The 19,217-nt window shown below is 48.1% G+C and overlaps 1 protein-coding gene across 2 annotated transcripts in view; it reads right to left on the reverse strand.

Annotated features, from left to right (window-relative positions):
• PDIA5 (protein disulfide isomerase family A member 5) overlaps window positions 1–15,291 on the reverse strand; it is an 89,312-nt gene extending 74,021 nt beyond the window's left edge. Inside the window, exon 1 of one of the 2 annotated variants that reach the window (XM_070582611.1) lies at window positions 15,080–15,291. In XM_070582611.1, the coding sequence (XP_070438712.1) occupies window positions 15,080–15,262 (183 nt within the window). In that variant the 5' untranslated portion in view covers window positions 15,263–15,291. Of the gene's footprint in view, window positions 1–4,512; window positions 4,648–15,079 lie in introns of those variants that run through there. The other variant, XM_070582612.1, reaches the window with a different exon arrangement.
• Between the last annotated feature and the right edge of the window lie 3,926 nt (window positions 15,292–19,217).

The following is a 19,217-nucleotide window of genomic DNA, read 5'->3' on the forward strand; positions in this document are numbered from 1 at the left end:
ACCCAGGGTGCCTGGCGCAGCTCCCCCCTCACCCCACCCCCACCCTGGCTGGAGGCAAGGGGCTGGAGGAACCCAGGCTGGCTCTCCTCATCTTCCAGACTCCCTGCAGTGTTCTCCTAACAGTTGTCTGCCCGTATCGGGGCCAGCCTAGAAGCCCACTCACATCTTTTCCTTTTGTGGGATTCCCACGCCCCAGACACTGCGGAAAGAGCACTGCTTCTGGAGTCAGAGAGACCGGGCCTCGAACCTAGGTGCCATCATTTACAGCGAGATGATCTCAGAGTGTCACTCACCCACCTGTAGGTGGAGAGGACAGTACCCATACCTGCTTTGCGGGATGGCTGAGGACTAAATGAGGGGGAGAAAGGTACACAGAGAACCTCACAGAACGCTTGGCATACAGAAGAACATAATAATCATAATTACCTTTATTATTCCTATTAGTGAGACAAATCACAGATAGCTCAAGAACAACAGTAAAACAGGCACCACCCCTTCCTCTCCAGGGCCCTGCCGGCAATCAGGCAAAACAGCAGGTCCAGAAAGGAAGGAACGTGCACGTACACACATTCAGGATCATAAAACCTGGAATAACCCCCATGCGCACAGCAGCCCAGACCAAGAGTCCCGCAGCACACACAGAGCCTCCTTCCAGGGTTTGGGCCTGTCTGCCCCTCACAATAACCCATTGAGCGGGTACTAGCCTCACCCCACAGATGAGGAACCTGAGGCTCAGAGAGGTTAAATCACTTGCCAGGGTCACAGAGTAGGTAAGCAGCAGAGCTAGGACTGGAGCTCGGGTGTCCCGGCTCCTGGCCAGAGGGGTCTGCTTCTCAACCCCACAAGCTCCCTGCACTTGGGGCAACCCAAGCAGAAAAGGAGCACCTCCTTCCCAGGTAGGGCCCATCAAAGCAGCCAGGGAAAGCCCGAATTTCAGGGCAAGGAGGGTCCCAGCAGGGGTTTATAATCCTGTGCTTCCCGCAAGCCCAGAGGTCGCTGTTGTCCCCAGAGTCCTCAGGGCCCAGGGCAATCAGCCCAGAGGTGCTGTTGATCAGACGCTGTGTCCAGCCTGCGCCCCTCCACCTGCTCTCGCTCTAACACGGAGAACACACAGCGCCTCCCTCCTCGCTTAACCTCACCCACCATCACCACCAGACCAAAGAGGTAAAGAGTCGTACAATTCTGGAAAATGCCGGAGAACAGTCCTCGCCACACTACACCCTCAGCTTAAAAAGCTCCAGGTCTCTGGGGCACAGGCCGGCGCCCTCCCGTCCTCTGCAGCTGGGAAGATGTCTGCCCTGCGACGACAGTCACTGTTCGGTGCGGACCGTGAAGCGGCTCGCTAAAGGAGGAAAACTGGAGGACAGAAGCTTAATAATATTTAGGAAAAAGGGCAGAGGTGGGACTTGACTTTTTTTCCTGTCACCTGAAAAAAGACACCCTTCTTACATTGGGAGCTGTGAAGAAACGGTTTAATTTAGTGTATGTAACCCACATTTTGCTCAAAATAGTTTTGAAACGTCAGAATCTAAAAGTCTAGACTTTTAAGAAGCTGGTGGTAAAGGGATCCAGGAAAAACGTTAAAAACAGATGACCTGAAGGTCAGAGAACTCGAGCTGGCTGAGAATTTAGAGCTGGAGGTTTGGTGGAAAGAACAAGAAACCCAGATTTTTGCTGGCTTTGATATTTACCGGCTGTGAGCCCTTGGACAAGTCCTTGCTCCTTCTCTAAGTCTTAGCTTCTTCCTCTGTAAAATGAAGGGGCTGAAAGTGATTCCAAAGTCCTTCCCATTTGTGACATCCGGCAAACCTATTCTCACGGGCACTACCAGAGAAGTACGGTGAGGCAATTATACTTTGTGAAGAAAGCACTGAGTTTCTCTGGGCACATGGCCACTCACATTAAGCTACAGCTCTCAGTCTCCATTGCAGCAAGAGTGGCTATGTGACTAAATTCTGGCCCCCAGAATTTAAGCAGAAGTGTTATGTGGCAACTTTTAGGAACTGTCCCTAGTAGACATCCATATGAGTCCCTTCCTCCTTCCTGCCAGCTGGAATTTGGACAAGATGGCTGGAACTCAAGCAGCCACCTGAGACAATGAGGAGGAAGGATTTCCTAAAGATGTGAAGTAAGAAGAAAGAAGGTGCCTGGGTCCCTGACACCACAGAGATATACTGGCCCTGGAACACCCCTTTCCAGGCATCTACATAAGTGAAATTATCTTTTTAAGGCACTATCATTCTTGGTTTTCTGGCACACATACAAGTAGATGTTGAATACCTCCTGAAACAAAAGCTTTAACTAGAAAGAAATATTAATATCTGCTCCAGCTGGGATATTTCAAAGGGTCTAAGGCATCAATTCATGCATTATACTTTACATAAATTGTTATAAGGAATGAGAAAAAGAGACTATCAAAGGTTTGATATACTGTGTTCCTCCAAAGTTTCACTGTGCCTATTCTTATCAGCTATCTTGGTCACCTGGTGACAGCCAGCCACAAATGAAAGGGAAATTAGCTCCTAACTCTCCAGTTTCCCTACAGCCTCAGCCCTTTACTAGCAAGGGGACCACAGCAAGAGACCAAAAAGTCCAGGACATCCCTTGCAATTAACAGGCCTGAGTTGGGCTGGTTGGGTTCCTTGATACAGGACTCCTCTCAACATTCCTCGCATGCCGTCTCCAGCTTCCAGGAGCCCTCTAGAGCCAAGGACTCAAAATCTCCTGAGGCTGCTCAACTGAGTGGGGCCAGAAGGCTGTGGGAACTAAACACGTTAATTCACAGAAGTCTATGGCCTCCACCCTACCATTTCACCCTGGATAGCTCCAGTCATTACAAAGTTCACATTGCTCCCCTTCCCACACCACTCTGTCAGCCTATCACACTCTGAAGATGCAAACATAGTCCCTCTTAGGATTCCATAGGTGAAATACCCCAATTCCTCACATGTGCCCCCAAATCCCTCATCGTCCTGAACGATCTGCCCCAGTCACGGCCACGCTCATGAGTCTCAGCGCTACCCCAAGGCAGGGAGCAGAGTGCCAGGGCCCGGAAAGAGTAATGTGCTATGTTACATTATCATTTATTTTTGGAAATAAAGACCTATCCTTTCATACCTCAAAATAGAGGAAATTAATCCCAATACAAATCTTGACTGGTAAGTCACAGTTTCAGAAAAAAGCTGAAAAACACCATTAGCGAATCTCTTAAAATATGGCATCCAACTGTCATACGGTGCTGGCAAAAGCCTAAGCCAGTACAATTCTTTTGGAAAGCTACTTGGCACAATTTATCAACTATCTTAAAAGTATTTATGCTCTTTGACTTGGTAATTCCACTTTTGGGAATTCCCTGAGGAAATTAGCAGAAGTTCTGACACAGATATGAGTCATAGAGTCCTACTCATAAAAGCCCAAAATTGTGAACAACCTAACTACCCAACAGTGGGGGAATGGTTACTTAGAGTACACCACTTGACAGAGTAACACAGCCATTTAAATGATGTTTTCAAAGATTGTGCAATGGAAACATACTTGTTTTAATGTTAAGTTTTAAAAAATAGAACTCAAAATGTACATGGTATGATTACAACTATACACAAAATTAGGCTCAGAAAAAGACTGGAAGAAGAAAAATGCAACAAAGTAAGGCTTCTCCTTGGATAGATTTTACTCTGGCCCTTTGTCTATTTTCCTAACTCACTATAATAGGCGTGTCCAATTGAAATATTGAAAGAAAAAAAAATTAACTGCCATTTGGCCACCATCAAGAAATAATTAACAATCTCAAAGTATCTCCCCTAAGAAAATATAACTTCATGGCTGAGAAGCCTGGCAGAAACCCCCTTAATTAAGGGACCAACATTAATACCACCAGTAATGGGTCAAATCGACATCATATGCCTCCCCATATAATTGCACTGAAGGGAGACATCAAAAACCCAATTGAGGGACATTCTTCAAAAATGTCAAGGTCACAAAAGACAAAGACTGAGAAACTGGAGACTAAAGAGATATGACAAGTAAATTTAAAGTGTGATTCTAGACTGGATCCTGAGCCAAGTGCTACATTCCTGATTTTGATCTTTGTACCGTGGTTAGGTAAGAGAATGGCCTTGCCTTTCAGGAAATACTGAAATACTTAGGGGGCAAAGGAGCACCACGTCTGCAAACTTTATATATGCAGAGGGAGAATGTAGTAACACAAATGTGACAACATGTTAATACGTGTGGCATCAAGGTAAAGGGCAGATGGGAACCCTTTGTACTCTTCTTGCAACTCTTCTATAAGTCCAAAATTACTTCAAAATTAGAGTCAAGAAAAAAACTTACCTAAAAAAGTACAAAAAAGGTGATGCCCAGGATACAACAAAACACTGCCTCCCCTAGCCCCTACAGGCCTCCTGACACCCTCTGCGACCCGGCCAGCCAGCGCTCACCGGCACCTCCCACGTAAGAGCGCAGGGCGCTCATCTGCCCTTCGTCCCTCGGGCTGTCTGCTCCACTGCTCACCTGGCATTGCATAGCTTTTATAGGAACTATTATATGCAATCTGCAAAGCACTCTGCATGCAGCACATACCTAGAGTGGCTTTGATGAGAGAGAGACAGAAAAGAGCATTAATTTTAAAATATGGGTAATTTAAGCCCCTTAAAGGGGCAAATTTTAAGCATCTGTCACCAACCACCATGGCTAGACACCACTCTTCACAGGAATGAAGGGCTGACCTCAAACCAAGTTCGGAGATTTCACCACCGGTACTTCCCAATGTTTAAACGTCGATCCAGCAGCCTTCGAGATACAAACGAGCACGTGAGTCCCTGAATGGCGAGAGTGTGTGTGTGTGTGTGTGTGTGTGTGAGAGAGAGAGAGAGAGAGAGAGCGCAACAGAGACAGAGACACGGCCTGGCCCTCGGATGTGTCCCCTGACTAGCCACAGCTGAGGACCGAAATGTGCTTATTAAGAAAGAGAGAGCACATGATATAATCTGCACAGAACTCAAAATATATTATGATGTAACCTGAAAGATATATAATGTTATAATATATTACGATGTAACCTGGAAGATATATAATATTATAATCCAATGTTACTGCAGTAAAAAATTTAAAAAAAAAGAAAGAGCAAGCAATGGGAAAGCACTCGGCCAGGAACAGACCCCCGAGAGAGGACTCTTTAATTCCCAATCCGGAGCCTGGGGATTAGCCCCAATAATGAGAACAGCCCAAAGCACAGAGCGCCTCCTGTGTGAGCGGGAGCAGCTAAGCAGTTCACAGGATTATCTAACTGCATTATCCTGGCAAGCGAATTAAGTCACTACTTTTATTATACACCTATTTTATAGATAAGGAAACTGGAACTAAGAGGAGTGAAGAAACTTGCTCAACATCACACAGCAAGGAGGTAAGAGAGCCGTGACTCAGACCCAAGTCTGCCAGACCCCAGCGCCCAAGGTGGAGCACAAAGACGACAGACTCCTGGAGCCACACACCTTACTCCTTGCTCCTAGAAACACAAAGCCAGCTGCCTTTCTTTATTTTGCTTCCTTTAAAGCCTGCACCTTATATGTGCTCTAAACAGTCCTTTCTTCCCCCTACCTTCCCCACAGCAAACGTGGCTGTCAACAAAGGGCACTCAGGGGCAGGCCAACTGACGCAAGGGCTGGTAACAACAGGTTTCCTTACCCCAAGACCGCAAGTGCATCTTACCAGGACTTAAGTCCCTAAAGCTTTTAATGTTTTGGAAAACCTCTTCCAGAGCCAAGAGGGCTTTGGGCCACTGCCAGCCTGGTGTGCCAGACCTGCCGACGTGAAGAGCTGGCAGAAGGACAGCAAGTTAGGCACAGGGAGGGAGGCAGGGCAGGTGAACTGCCCCTCCGGAAATCCAGCCCTGACTCAAAGCTCCGTTAATTGATAAGAAAACAATTCAAGCGCTCAGGACCCATGGAGCACATCCGTGCGTTTACACACGTGATTTCATCCAGGGTTCCAAGCTGAGAGTCTAAACCACTGCTGGCCACCCTTCAGGCCTCAACCCAGGAGCTGAGTCACCAAATCAATTCAGGGGATTTCCACCAGCATTTTTCAAAATGACATTAAATAGAAAACGTCAGTGTGTACCACAGGTAGCAGGGCTGAGTATGCCGTGAAACATTTCTATCTGTTATATTTATGGATGTACTTGGTTACAATGCAAAATGTATAACTTCTTGCAGGAGTTGCAGCAAAAATGTTTGAAAAACGGGGCTGGCCCTGTGGCCGAGTGGTTAAGTTCGCGCGCTCCGCTGCAGGCGGCCCAGTGTTTCGTTGGTTCGAATCCTGGGCGCGGACATGGCACTGCTCATCAAACCACGCTGAGGCAGCGTCCCACATGCCACAACTAGAAGGACCCACAACAAAGAATACACAACTATGTACCGGGGGGCTTTGGGGAGAAAAAGAAAAAAAAAAAATGTTTGAAAAACTGCTATGAACAATCTGTGTAAGAGGTGGCACTAGCCCCACTTTAGAGATGTGAAAACTGAGGCTCAAAGATGTTAAGGGATTCACCTCAAGGGAAGCCTAAAATGGCAGAGCCAGGACTCAGACGGGGTCTCCTGAGCACAGACCCGTGCTCTTCTCTTTGCCTGTCAATGACTACCTCCCACTGGTCTCCCTCAAGCTCCACCCAGAACAAGAGCTGAGAGGCCAGCAACTGGCCAACCGAAAAGAGCTCCAGATGCCACCTGATCCATCCTTCCTCTGCTACCTGCCTGCCCGCACTTCTGGGTGTGCATGGCTCAGGACGTGAGCAGAACTTGTGCCACAGCACTCAGCCCAGAGCAGCAACCTCAGTTGGCAAAATACTATCCACCACATAAAATTAAGGTTGTTAATTTGTAAATTTAACTGGTTTGTAGCTACAACAGAGCTCTAAGTATGGGCTTGTTAGAAATACAGATTCCTGGGCTTTATCCTTGAGGAAAATCATCTCACAGACATGGGGAGCCCAGGAATCCATTTTCACACAGACCTGCTCAAGGTGATTTGGATCCAGAGCCAGGGTGGAAAACCTCTGCCGCTGACCCATCCTTTAAAAACCCTCTCTCTGGACCCCATGTCACTCCCCTCTCCTTCACAGCCAGAATCTTCCACCTGTATTCCTCAGCCCTTTCAGATGTGCCCCACCACCACCAAAGAGGCTCTGGGTGGGGGTTCAACAACGACTGCCACATGCAGAACACTGCGAGCCTCCAGTTCTCACTTTGCTCGACCTCCAGGCAAAACACTCTTGGTCTCCTTTCTACCCCTCTGGCCACCTTTCTATACTCTTTGTAAACCCTCCTCTCCTAACCTTTAAATGTTGAAGCTCCTCAGGGCTCACTCGGTCCACCTGTCTTCCCGCTCTACACTCTCCCCGGGGTCTCACCCCCTCCCGAGCAGCACCCCTAAATTAACATCTCCAGCCCAGACCTCCCTTCTCAGCACCATACCTTCACATCCTGCTCGTTCAACAGTTCTTAAAAGTGGGGTCAAGTATAATTCTCAAATGTTAAAAACCTAATTCTCATACAAATTGATATTGACCATATTTCAAAATGTTACCAAACGCATTAATAAGGAACCCACTGAAATGACAAGGTTATGTCCAGAGAGGATATAAGAAAAAAAGGTTAAAAAAAAGATTTTAAAAAATGAAGTTGTAGGGGCCAGTCCAGTGGCGTGGTGGTTAAGTTTGCATGCTTCGCTTTGGCGGACCAGGGTTCACAGGTTCAGATCCCAGGCACGGATCTAGCACTGCTCATCATGCCACGCTGTGAAGGCAGCCCACATAAAATAGAGGAAGGTTGGCACAGATGTTAGCTCAGCACCAATCTTCCTCAAGCAAAAAGAGGGGAAGATTGGCAACAGATGTTAGGTCAGGGCCAATCCTCCTCACAAAAAAAACCAATAATAAGTTATAGCAAACTAATATGCATATGATCAATGAAAAAAAAGAATCCTGATATAGCATTGCTAAATTAGGTACCAAACTAGTTAATGTCCTGCAGGGCAATAACCATGGGCCTCTTTTCTCTACCAAACAGAAATCGTTTGCATCTTATCTAACTTTACAGAGAGTGGGTCCTAAAGAACAATAAACAAAGTTACACTCTCTAGAGCACAGAGGGCCCTTAGGCAGGCTTCTTAGACAGTGCTCAAGCATGACATTGAAAAGTCACTAAACCATCTTTTATTTCCAAGTTGTTGGGTAATTTTTCTTTACATTGAGGTCTACCAATTTGGAGGGGGAAAAATTATATCTTTATCTTCACTAATCTCTAACTGAAATTTAAGCCTCCGTTTCCTATGAACGTAGATAACAAATGACATTAGCACTGGTCTGTGACTTTGCCACCAACAGAAATCACATTTTTTCTTTTTTTTTTTTACCACTTGTCCCCCAGAAATCACATTTTTTCATCACAGGACAACTAGTAGAGATGTCTTGAAACACTGTTTATGGTCGTCACTACTTAAAATTACAGAAAACATCAAACCTGCCACTAGATCTTCTTGTAGGATGCATTAATAAAGAACTGTAAATATCATTTTATCACATATTTGTTATTTTTATAATTGTATTTCAGTATCACTGGTTTCCTTTGTAATCCTATGCATTCTGTATATATTTTAAAACATCATTCTAAAAAGGGTCCATAAGTCCACAGAAAAGCCTTTCCTGACTCCCTGCATTAGATTAGGGACCCCTCTTACACATTCTCTTACCACCTCATACATCCTCTTTCTAGCACTTACTACTTGAATTAAATAATAAATTAGTGGCTCTCCCACTGGGCAACGGGAGGAAGGAATGGTGTCTATCTTATTCATCATTATGTCCCCAATGTCTTAGCATGGTATGTCTGGCTCATAAAAGACTCTCAAGGAATATCTGTCAAAAAAAAAAAAAGAAAGATCTGTGGACTGACTGAGCATCTGTGACATGTGTAGCATACAGATGCTGGTCCATGTTCCTTTGACATAGGGGCATGTACAATGCTCTGCCCAGGACCTAGCAAGGTCAGACCTCTTGGCGACAGCAAGCCTGCTTGCTCCTCGGGAGCCTGCCCTATTTGGCCAAACCACGGAGCTTTCTAGCCAGGCCCACATCTCGGCTCGGATGCTAGATCATCTTTATGTTTAAGCCCCAGCTTAGGGCTCTCAGCCTGGATCTCCATTAATACCTTCCAAGGCAAGGATTAAAGGATCTGCTCACAAGTTAAAGACATCTGCTCGTGCCAAGGGGTTGGAGGAATGGCAGGGTTCTTTGTGGAGGATGGATACTCCACCATGCCCAGCCAGGGTAATGAGATAGACACTGAAGCCAGGCACAGGCTCACCATCAGGCCACCAGGGAACAGACCGCACGGCAAACTGGGGGACTCAGGCGACCCTGGGGAATCAAAGACGCAAAAAGGCTATCCTAACCCCACATGCCATCTGAGTATATAACCCCCCACAGCATGATTGCAAAGCTAATTACTCAGAAATGGTCATGACTGGTGTGTGGGAAGAGATCCTATTGGACATAGGGTGGTCAGAGGGACAGCAAACTAGAGCTACATAGGGAGGGTGATGAGAAAGCGGAGAAGGACGGTCAGTGAGTGCCCAACTAGTGGCCCCTCCTCCGCTCCTCAGGCCATCAGGGAGCTAAGGAGCAAGTTTCGTGGACACCCCAGGAAAATGGCTGGTGCAGCTATTTCAGAAAACAGTACCTGACGTGGCGGCTGCTTAAACATTCAGACGAGCCCCTGAGAACTATTACATGTGTCCCAACTGTCTGTCTATCCCCTTGCCTTCCAGGCCACGCCTCTACTCTTGTCTAATGGCATCTCTTCCTACCTCTCTGTCCAGCCACCCACCCGTCTCTAGGGGTAGCAATATTAACCAGCCTACCTCACCCAGTTAACATGGGACCCAAAACTACACAGACGTGAAAAACAGGAAAAGGCTTTGCAAACTCTAAAGCCCTCTACCAATGCACCAAGTGTTTTATAATTCTCACCAACAGGTCAAATGGGAAGTCAGAGGCTCCAGTCAGTGCCGCAGATGGGCCAGGCAGGAGGACAGACAAGCCCAGCAACGGGTGAGCAGTATCACCTCTCCCACTGGGACTGAAGATGCCAGATGCAGAAACAAGGAAGGAGGGAGAAGGGGAGTGGGGCAAAGAAACCGTGGAGGTCCAGGTACTGTAAGAGAGCTCAGGCTTTCCTTACACGCCATGCAGCATGTCATGTAGTACTCTCCGGTCCACTGTCACTGAGACAGCCTCCAAAACCTACCACAGCCACCAAGCAAGACACAAGAGGCCCACAGAACAAAACCACAAAACTGACGCGAACCCTCCTGGGAGGCAGTGTGGTTGGTATCTCCGTTCTCAAGAGAGGATCCATTTTCAGAAGAAAGAGGAGAGAAAGACAGAACACTAAAATTCTCAGCCCCTCTGCACCCGCACCCCAAGCTCCACAGGGGCCCAGCAGGGAGGGCCAAGGAGTAATCCAAGAGCCCAGCTGCAAGGAACTGTGATGGGGACAATCCCAGCGGCAGAGGGGTGCCCTCCCCCCATCTATGTCTTGCAGCCTCCACTCATACTCGCTCTGCCCTTCACTGCCCCCTGCTAACTGGCCTCCCCAGCACCTCCTCTCTGTGTACTGGGCACTCCCACGTGCCAACACTGTGCTGGGTGCTTCCTGTATCATTTCTGATTCCTTCACTTCTGCAAGATGGATATTATTAACACCACTGACAAACAAGAAAACTGAGGCAGGGCCAAGGTCACACAGCTCCTGAGCGTCCAGCTGGCTAAAAGCCCATGTTCTTTCCACTCCATCACACTTGACTTTATCTTGTAGATAACAGAGAAGAAAATAAAAGGAAGAAAGTGTTGTTCTGGGAAAATTAATCCAGTCTCTCCCACTCTAACCCAACCCTACACTGTGGCCTGACTGATCTTGTTAATAAAAGGGCAGCTTTCATCGTGTCTCTCCACTATCTACAGAATTGAGCCTCAAAAGCTTTACCAGGCATTTACGGTTCTTTACTTTTCCAGTCTTCTTCACCATCCCCGGATTCAAATCCTCCCTTCCACCCAGCCTGGCCCATCACTCCTCATTTCTCTGTCTCAGTCTTGGAAGGTTTCCTTTCTCTGCCTGCAACACTAATCCCTTCAACCAAACATAGCCTGGGGACAAGCACATGCAGGCCCCAGGCTCAGAGATGGGGACACCACACCCAGGACAGGGAGGGTCCCCACCACTCACAGAGCTCAGAGTCTGCCCTCCTTGTGAGGCGGGAGCTGGGCCCTTACCTTATCACTCAGGGCCCCAGGCCCTCCCTTTGCCCGAATCCACAGCATCACTGTCAGCTACTCAAGCAGCACTCGGCCATCCTTCCAACTTACGTGCCAGTGCTGTTTCAAAACTTCCTCTGTAATGTATTTATTTTTGTGGGAAAAGTGCACTCCAGGTTCCAAACAGCATTCTAAGTGGCAATTAGGTCCCCAGGCCAGCCCACAAAAGCCTATTAAACATATAATGGTATAGAACCTAAAAACGTGTACATTAAAAAGCTCTGCAGGAGAGACCGGGGCAAACATCTCCTGCTTCCTGCACCTCCGCTCACCGCCCCAGCAGGTTCTCAGCTTCAAGGCCCTGTGAGGCAGGCCCCCAGCAGCGGCCTGGGTGGAGGGCAGCAGGCGGGAGGTGAGGGGCTGGGATGACAGAGATGGAGGGGGAAGAACCCTGACTCATAATTCAGGAGGCTGCTCTAATTCCGGCTCCGCCTCTACAACCCGGGTGGCCTTGAGCGAGCCCCTTTCCTCTCGAAGTCTCACTTTTCTCTTATAAAATAGAGGGCTGAGTTAGATCCGTAGTTCCTAGACTTTGGAATCTCACAGATTGGCAGGATATATTTTGTTAAATATATACATTTTTAAATATAATAATGTGTATTATATATTTAAAAATAAATTTTATCAAGAAAATGCTTTTTTAAAAAAAATCACAATATACTATTTTCATTTTTCAAACGGACACTGTAAACCACCCTCTCCCCAATACAGACAGCCATGTCAAAAAAAATGGACAAGTTTTTAAACTGAAAATATTTGGATTCATGAAAAAAACCATTCACCACTGTTATTTTTCCAATTTGCCTACGGACCACTGAAAACTTCGTCCCAGTCCTTGGCCTGACGCTGCACCCACTTCGGCTGGGTGACGTCGGGCCTCTCCAGCTGACAGTTCTCCGTTGCAAGGACAGGATGTAGACTATACACCCATCAGCATGAACGGCCCTGGGGAAGGGTCAGCTGCAGGGAGGAGCTGAGCTGGACAGCAGGAAGGGACAGGCGGCACAGGGCTGGGGACAAGACAGCATGGCCTCCCCAGCCACAGGCCCTGAGCGCAGAGACCCCCAGTCTGAAAGGGCCGGACCAGCTTGTCCCAAGTGTTGACTGTGACACTTTCCACCCTAGGATTCCTGTGAAAGGGTGAGAGCCCCCAAAGGAACCTTTTTAAAAAGCTTCCAGTATTAACTTTTCTGATCAAAAATGAATAGATACTCACAGGGAGAACTTGGAAAACACAAAAACCACATGCAAAGAAGTAAGCAAAAGTTGCCCACAACTCCACCTTCCAGAACAATCGTGGTTAACATTATGATGCACTGCTGATCCCGCAAACACTTCAGTAGCTATCTTCAGCCACCCTGGGATTCAGTTTTGCATCCTGCTTCTCCCCTAATTATCACACCCCAGCACTTTTCCATGTCCTTAGATATCCTTCATAAACATCATAAAATATTTTGATAATAAACATAGCATTCTAGTAAATATAAACATTCTCTACCAACATCACTTTCCTTGGTGTGGACGGGGCCAGAAGTCATTTAACCATGCCACTATTGTTGAACATTTAAGCTATTTCCATATTTTTACTACTGTAAAAGACGTGGTGGGTGTACCTCACTGTCCACGAGTCTCTGCAGAGGCCTTTATACTTCATTACATCTGCGGGTCACAGCCCAGTGCTCTGCACAATCAGCCCTCAGTAATTATTAGTGAACAAAGAAACCCAACCCACTCTCAGGACCTGGAGAGCCCTTATCACAGGGACAGAGAGTGTAAATTTACAGAGGCCACCCTGGTGACCACCAGCCACTCACCACCAACTCTGCACCCCTGCCTCCCTCCTGCTAAGCCAATCCAGGGCTTGGAGAAAGGAGGAACTGTCAGATTCCAGTGCTCTCAGCAAACCTACCCACTCATCTGCACCTCCCTGGGGAGGGCACCAGCAGACCTCTGTTGCCCGGCTTACTCACACACTCCCTCCAGACTGCTCAACCCAGCGCCTCAGGAGAGCCATGGCTGGCGCCCTCTAACTTAATGTACGGCTCCCCTTCAGTGGAGGCTCCCAGCACTTCAGGTATCAGCACTTGCAGCTTGGACTTCCCTTCCCAACCCAGGGCCACACTGGAGGACAATGTGTGTTTTGCTCTCCACCCAAAATCCAACCCAGTGCCAAACAATGTGGTTGATAAATAAATGTTTGCTGAATTAAATTTCTTTCCAGTCAAGTTCCCAAGCCCTTTATTTTCACAGGAGGGAGGGGGGAAAGGGAAGAAGAGAGGAGAACAGGACCTCCTAAAACAGCCCAAGTGCAAAGACCTGATGGGGGTTCTCAGTGGAGATGGCCCCGCTGCAGTCCTGCAGTCCTGCCTGGCCTAGAGACTCACCCAGGCCAACTGGCTCGAGGAATAGAAAGCAAACAGATCATCAAACACACCTAGAGGGGAGTGACGCGACATTACCCGACTCCCGCCTAATCTTCTCTGGGAGGGAAAACGGTCAGATCTAGGCGGACAGGGAGCGCCCTTTCCCACCCACTCCCATACAGCCAGAAAATACAGGGCCACTCCTCACTGGTGATCCCAAAAGGGCAGGGTATCGGGAGAAGGAAGTGTTTAAAGCAACTCAATCCACACTCGACTTTTTCTCTTCCCGTTTGCCCAGCATCCTTGCCACACCCGAAAGAAAAAAAAAATGAAAAATCTGGATTGGAGAGGGTGCCAGCAGCAGGAAGTTCCCTGGAACTTCGTTGGGGGAAAAAGGAGCCAAGATGGTTCTAAAATAAAGGAGACCAGAAGTTACGGGAGAGATGTGGAAGGCGGCCACGAAATCCCATCACACACCCACAGCAACACCAAGGCCAAACCCGAGGGTCCCGGGCGCGGTGGACACACCCATTCCGACCTCTTCCAGGGATGCCCCGAGCCCCCGCCTCCTCCCCAAGCGCAGCAAACTCCTCTGGAGAGCCCACCCCTCCTCCACTCTTGTATGATTCTGCAGTTTACAGAGCTTCCTCCTCCGATTTCTCATCCGACCCTCCCGACAACCTTGTGAGGGGGGCGTCTTTACCGTCCCCACTTCACGGATGAGGAGACCAAGTCAGATACATTAAAGGATACGCCGCGTCACACAGCCAGAAAGTGGCTGAGGTTCCAGCCAGCCTCCGTTGGCTGTAGGGGCAGAACTCCTCGCGACGACCCCACCCAGCCCCCCCAGCCTTGCGCGGCGAGGGCCCAGGTGGTGACCGAATGTTTCCCAGCCGCCCAGGGTCAAAACCAAGAACAAGGTGGCCCTAAAATAATGTTTCCGGCAGTGCAGGTGGAAAGCACCGCCTTCCCACCCGGCACTCACACAGGTGCAGGGCCCGGAGTCTGGGGCGGGGTGCACCCCCCAATCCGCGGGTGTCCTGCCCTAGCCGGCGGGACCCCCTGTCTTGCACCCCCACAAAGTTGTGCCCGCGGCGCAAGCACCCTGCGCGGGATCGCCCAGCACCCCCCGGGCTCCCTCTGGCCCCTGCGCCCCGGAGCGCTCCGCGGAGAGATCACTGGGGCCACCCCCGCTGCCTCCCCGCCCGCCGGGTACGCACACCCCCACCCCGGTGCCCGGAGGCATCTCCCCGCACGTCCGGGGAGGGCCAGGAGCAGGGAGCGCTGACCCGCACGCGGGGCGCACGTGCCCGCCCCAGCCCGGACGCCCGCCCCACAGCCTCACCCAGACCGCCAGCAGCAGCAGCCACGCCGGCCCGGCCCGCGCCATCCCCGCCGCCGCTGCCCACGGCCGGCTCCCGTCTCCACTCCGGCTCCCGCGTCCGCAGCTCTGCCGGGTCCAACCACCACCGCCACTTCCCAATTGCTCCCCGCCTCCGAGTTCGCGGTGCCACGTCTGCCAAAGCATGCGCACCAGGCTGGGAGAGGCGGCCGGGAAGAAGTGCTCGCTGGGAGTTGTAGTTTTTAGCAAGGCTGAGCTGTGGGGCCCGTGGGTGTGGACTTGGCCCCAAGAGCGTGCAGGAACACAAGTGGAGCACAAATGGCAAGGTCAGGACGTAAAGGAAGGTAATTAATTTGGGGGACTTACTCTGTGCCTGCCGGAGCGTTAGAAACAAGACCTCATTCAGCTCACAGTGCTAAATTTTATTTTCCCCACTTTGGGATTGAGGAAGCAGCCCAGAGAATTTAAGTGATTTGACCCATATCACGCAGCCTGCAAATAGCGGAAGTGCTACTTGTGGAGGATAGGAAGAGCCCTCATCCCACCTACCTATTCTTTTTTTATTCAGAAAAACTTTAGGGAGCTGTTGGAAAACAGTTTGGTGGTTCCTCAAAAAGTTAAACACAGGTTAACGTATGACCCAGCAATTCCACTCCTAGGAATATACCCAAAAGAATGGAAAACAGGTATTGAAACAAATGCTTGTACACCAGTGTTCATAGTAGCGTTATTCTCAGTGCCAAAAAGTGGAAACAACCTACTCTCCATTGAGAGATGAATGGATAAATAACATGTTATATCCTTGCAATGGAATATTATTCAGCCCTAAAAAGGAATGACATACTGACACATGCTGTAAGATGGATGAACCTCAGAAACACGTTAAGTGAAAGGAATTAGACACAAAGAGTTACATGTTCATTCGTCTAAAATAGTTAGAATAGGTAAATCCATAGAGATAGAAAGTAGATTAGCAGTTGCCTGGGGCTGGGTGAGGAGGAAGGGGGAGTGACCGCTCAATGGGTACAAGATCTCCTTTGGGAGATGATGAAAATGTTTTGGAACCAGACAGAGGTGATGGTCACATAACATTGTGAATGCACTAAGTGCCGCCAAATTGTAAATTTTTAAATGGTTAATTTTATGTTATACGAATTTTATTTCAATAAAAAAATTCAAAAGAAAAGAAAACCTTTATTGGACCCAGTCCATGTGCTAAAACATTCATGCATGCAATCAGTTATTCATTCAAGAATGTTTATTGAACACCTGCTACATCCTGAGGCTCAAGATACGCCATAGTGAGATGGACAAGGAAGTGCACAGTCTGGAATTGGTAGGTTAACAGCTAAAAGATCCTTGCTCACTATCCAGAGACTCAAAGCTCAAGACCTAGAAGTCATCCTTGACTCACCCTCGCTTCTCAACAGGCCCATCCAACCCATCACCATGTCCTGTCAGTTCTTCCTCCAAAATATATCTCTTCTGCCACCTGCTGAGTCTAAGTCACTGACATGTCTCTCCTGAAGTGTTTGCCTTCTTCTCCCTCCTCACACCCTCTACCGTGCATTTGTTCATGTCAGTTGGATTTTGCTTGCCACTCCCCTGAATCCCTCCAATGACTTCCCGTCATCCTTGGAATGAAATCCACACTCCTCTCCATGACCCGTGCGGCCTGCATGTCTGGGCCTGACCCTCTGGGCCTCATCTCCTGCCTCTCCTCTGCCTTGTCCACTTGGCTCCAGTTACACAGACCATCATTTCCTGTCTTCCCACTCCCAGAGCGGCTCCCACTTTAAGGCTCGCGCTCTTCCTATTCTCTCTGCCCCAACACTCTCCCTGGCCCGTGGTCCGACTGGCACCATCTAATCTTTCAGGACTCTCTTATATGTCCCCCTGAGAGAGGCCATTCAGAGCAACCCATTGGAAGGAGATTTTACCCTCCCACTCCCAAGGCCCTTATTCTCTAGCTCAGGTTCTGTATATTCCTTGCCCGGCACTTAGCACATCTGCAGTCACTTAATTGTGTGTGTTCATTGTCTGTCGCTGCAACCGGAATTTAAGTCTCATGTCTTTCTTGTTCAGGACCTGAGCCTCGAGTGGTGCTCAGTGTTCTTTTTGATGAATGACTGAATGACTGAATGAGGTAATGTGTTGGAGAGTTTCAGAAACTCCTGAAGCAGGTTGGGGACAGGGCTTCCTCTGTGTGCTTTGTGCTGCACCGTCAAGCTCGTGATCTGCATGTGGGAAAGTGGGCCTTGCGGCTCTTCCCTGTGGGGCTCGGTTTCTCATCTGTAAAATGGAGCGGCTGGTGAGGATGTGGAGCAACGGTATTCTCATATGTTGCTGATGGGAGTGTAAATTCGTTCAACCACTTTGGACAACAGTACGTATACAAAATATACACAAAAATGTTCCTAGCAGCTTTATTCATAGTCGCTCTTGTGGGCTGAATCGTGTGCCCCAAAGTCCGTATGTCAAAGTCCTAATCTCCGGTACCTCGGAATGTAACTGTATTTGGAGATAAGTCCTTTAAAGAAGTAATTAATTAATGAGGTCATTAGGATGAGCCTTAATCCAACATGACTGGGGTCCTTATAAAAAGAGGACATTAGGACACACACGCAGAAGGAAAGACTATGTGAAGACTCAGAGAGAAGACAGCCATCTACAAGCCAAGAAGAGAGGTCTCAGAAGAAACCAACCCTGCTGATGCCTTGATCTTGGACTTCCAGCCTGCAGAACAGTGAGAAGGTAAATTTCCATTGTTTAAGCCAGCTCTTCTGTGGTACTTTGGTATGGCAGCCCTAGCAAACTAAATCGGTAGCCAAAACTAGAAACAATCCAAATATCCTTGAAAAGAAGATCAGATAAATAAATGATAGCATATTCTCCAATAAAAAAAGAAAAAACTACAGAGACACACAACAACATGGGTGAATCTCAAAACCATGTTGTTTAGGAAAAGTAGCCAAACACAAAAAGTACATACTGTGTTTTTCCATGTATCTGAAGTTTGGGAACTGGCAGGCATGATCTATGGTGATAGAAGAAAAATAGGGGTTACCAAGGTCGGGGGTGGGGGGAGAAGGAGAGGTCAACTGGGAACAAGTATGCGCAAACCTTCCGGGTGCTAGAAATGTTCTATCTCTTGATTAAATGATGGTTACATGACAGTCTACGTATGTAAAAATTAATTTGCTAACTGAGCTGAATTAATCATTTGGGCTATGTGCTAAGATCTATACACTCTACTGTCTGTAAATCATATCTCAATTTTTTAAACAACCAAAAATTGAGGGGTAAGGTCAATCAGCTAATCTTCAGGATCCTTGTAACTCTTCTGTCTCCTGAGTCCAAAACTGGCTGAAAGCTCCTGGGTCCAGAGGAAGGCTGAACTGTGCAGAAACGTGACTGCCAAAAGGAGAAAGAGTCTGGGAGAGGAAGGAAGGAAGGAAGCCATGCGTCTGTGAGCCAGAGAACCAGAGGGCGAGGGCCTGAGAGGGGAAAATAAAAGTTGCCAAGAAAACAGACCATTTCATTCTGCAATTGAAACTAACTAAAATGAGATTTATGGCCCTTCTGGGAATGTTTAACAATTCTAAGCTTCACTCTCCTTGAAATATTAGGAGAATAGCACAGGGTAGGTACTGTCCCTCCTCCATTACAGCCCTCTATGGGAACCATCCATTTCTTTCAGCCGCAGCCCCGCGGGGCCAAGCCAGAGAAACTTCTTGTCCTGTGGTTTATTGTGAATTGTGACGCCATCTCATATTTGTGTAGCCAGTTCCTCTCCATCCTCTGGGTTGGGACAAGGACTAGCACAATGACCATTTTCTGACATTCAGGCAAGGATGAGAATTGACAGGAACAAAATAGGAAAAATGTTGAGCCAAAGAAGCCAGACACAAAAGAGTATATTCCGTATGATTCCACCTATATAAAGTACAAAAAGGGCAAAGGTAATCTATTTTGTTAGAAGTCAGGGTAGTGGTTACCTTTGAGGGAAGGATGTGGGTAGTCACTGGGAGGGGTCTCGGGATGTTGGGGTTCTGTTACTCCATCTGAGTACAGGATACCTGGGTGTGCTCACTTTGTGAAATTCATCAAACACATTCATGGATTGTGCTGTATATATGTT

This window comes from Equus przewalskii, chromosome 18, assembly GCF_037783145.1.
Source record: "Equus przewalskii isolate Varuska chromosome 18, EquPr2, whole genome shotgun sequence".
NCBI lineage: Eukaryota > Metazoa > Chordata > Mammalia > Perissodactyla > Equidae > Equus > Equus przewalskii.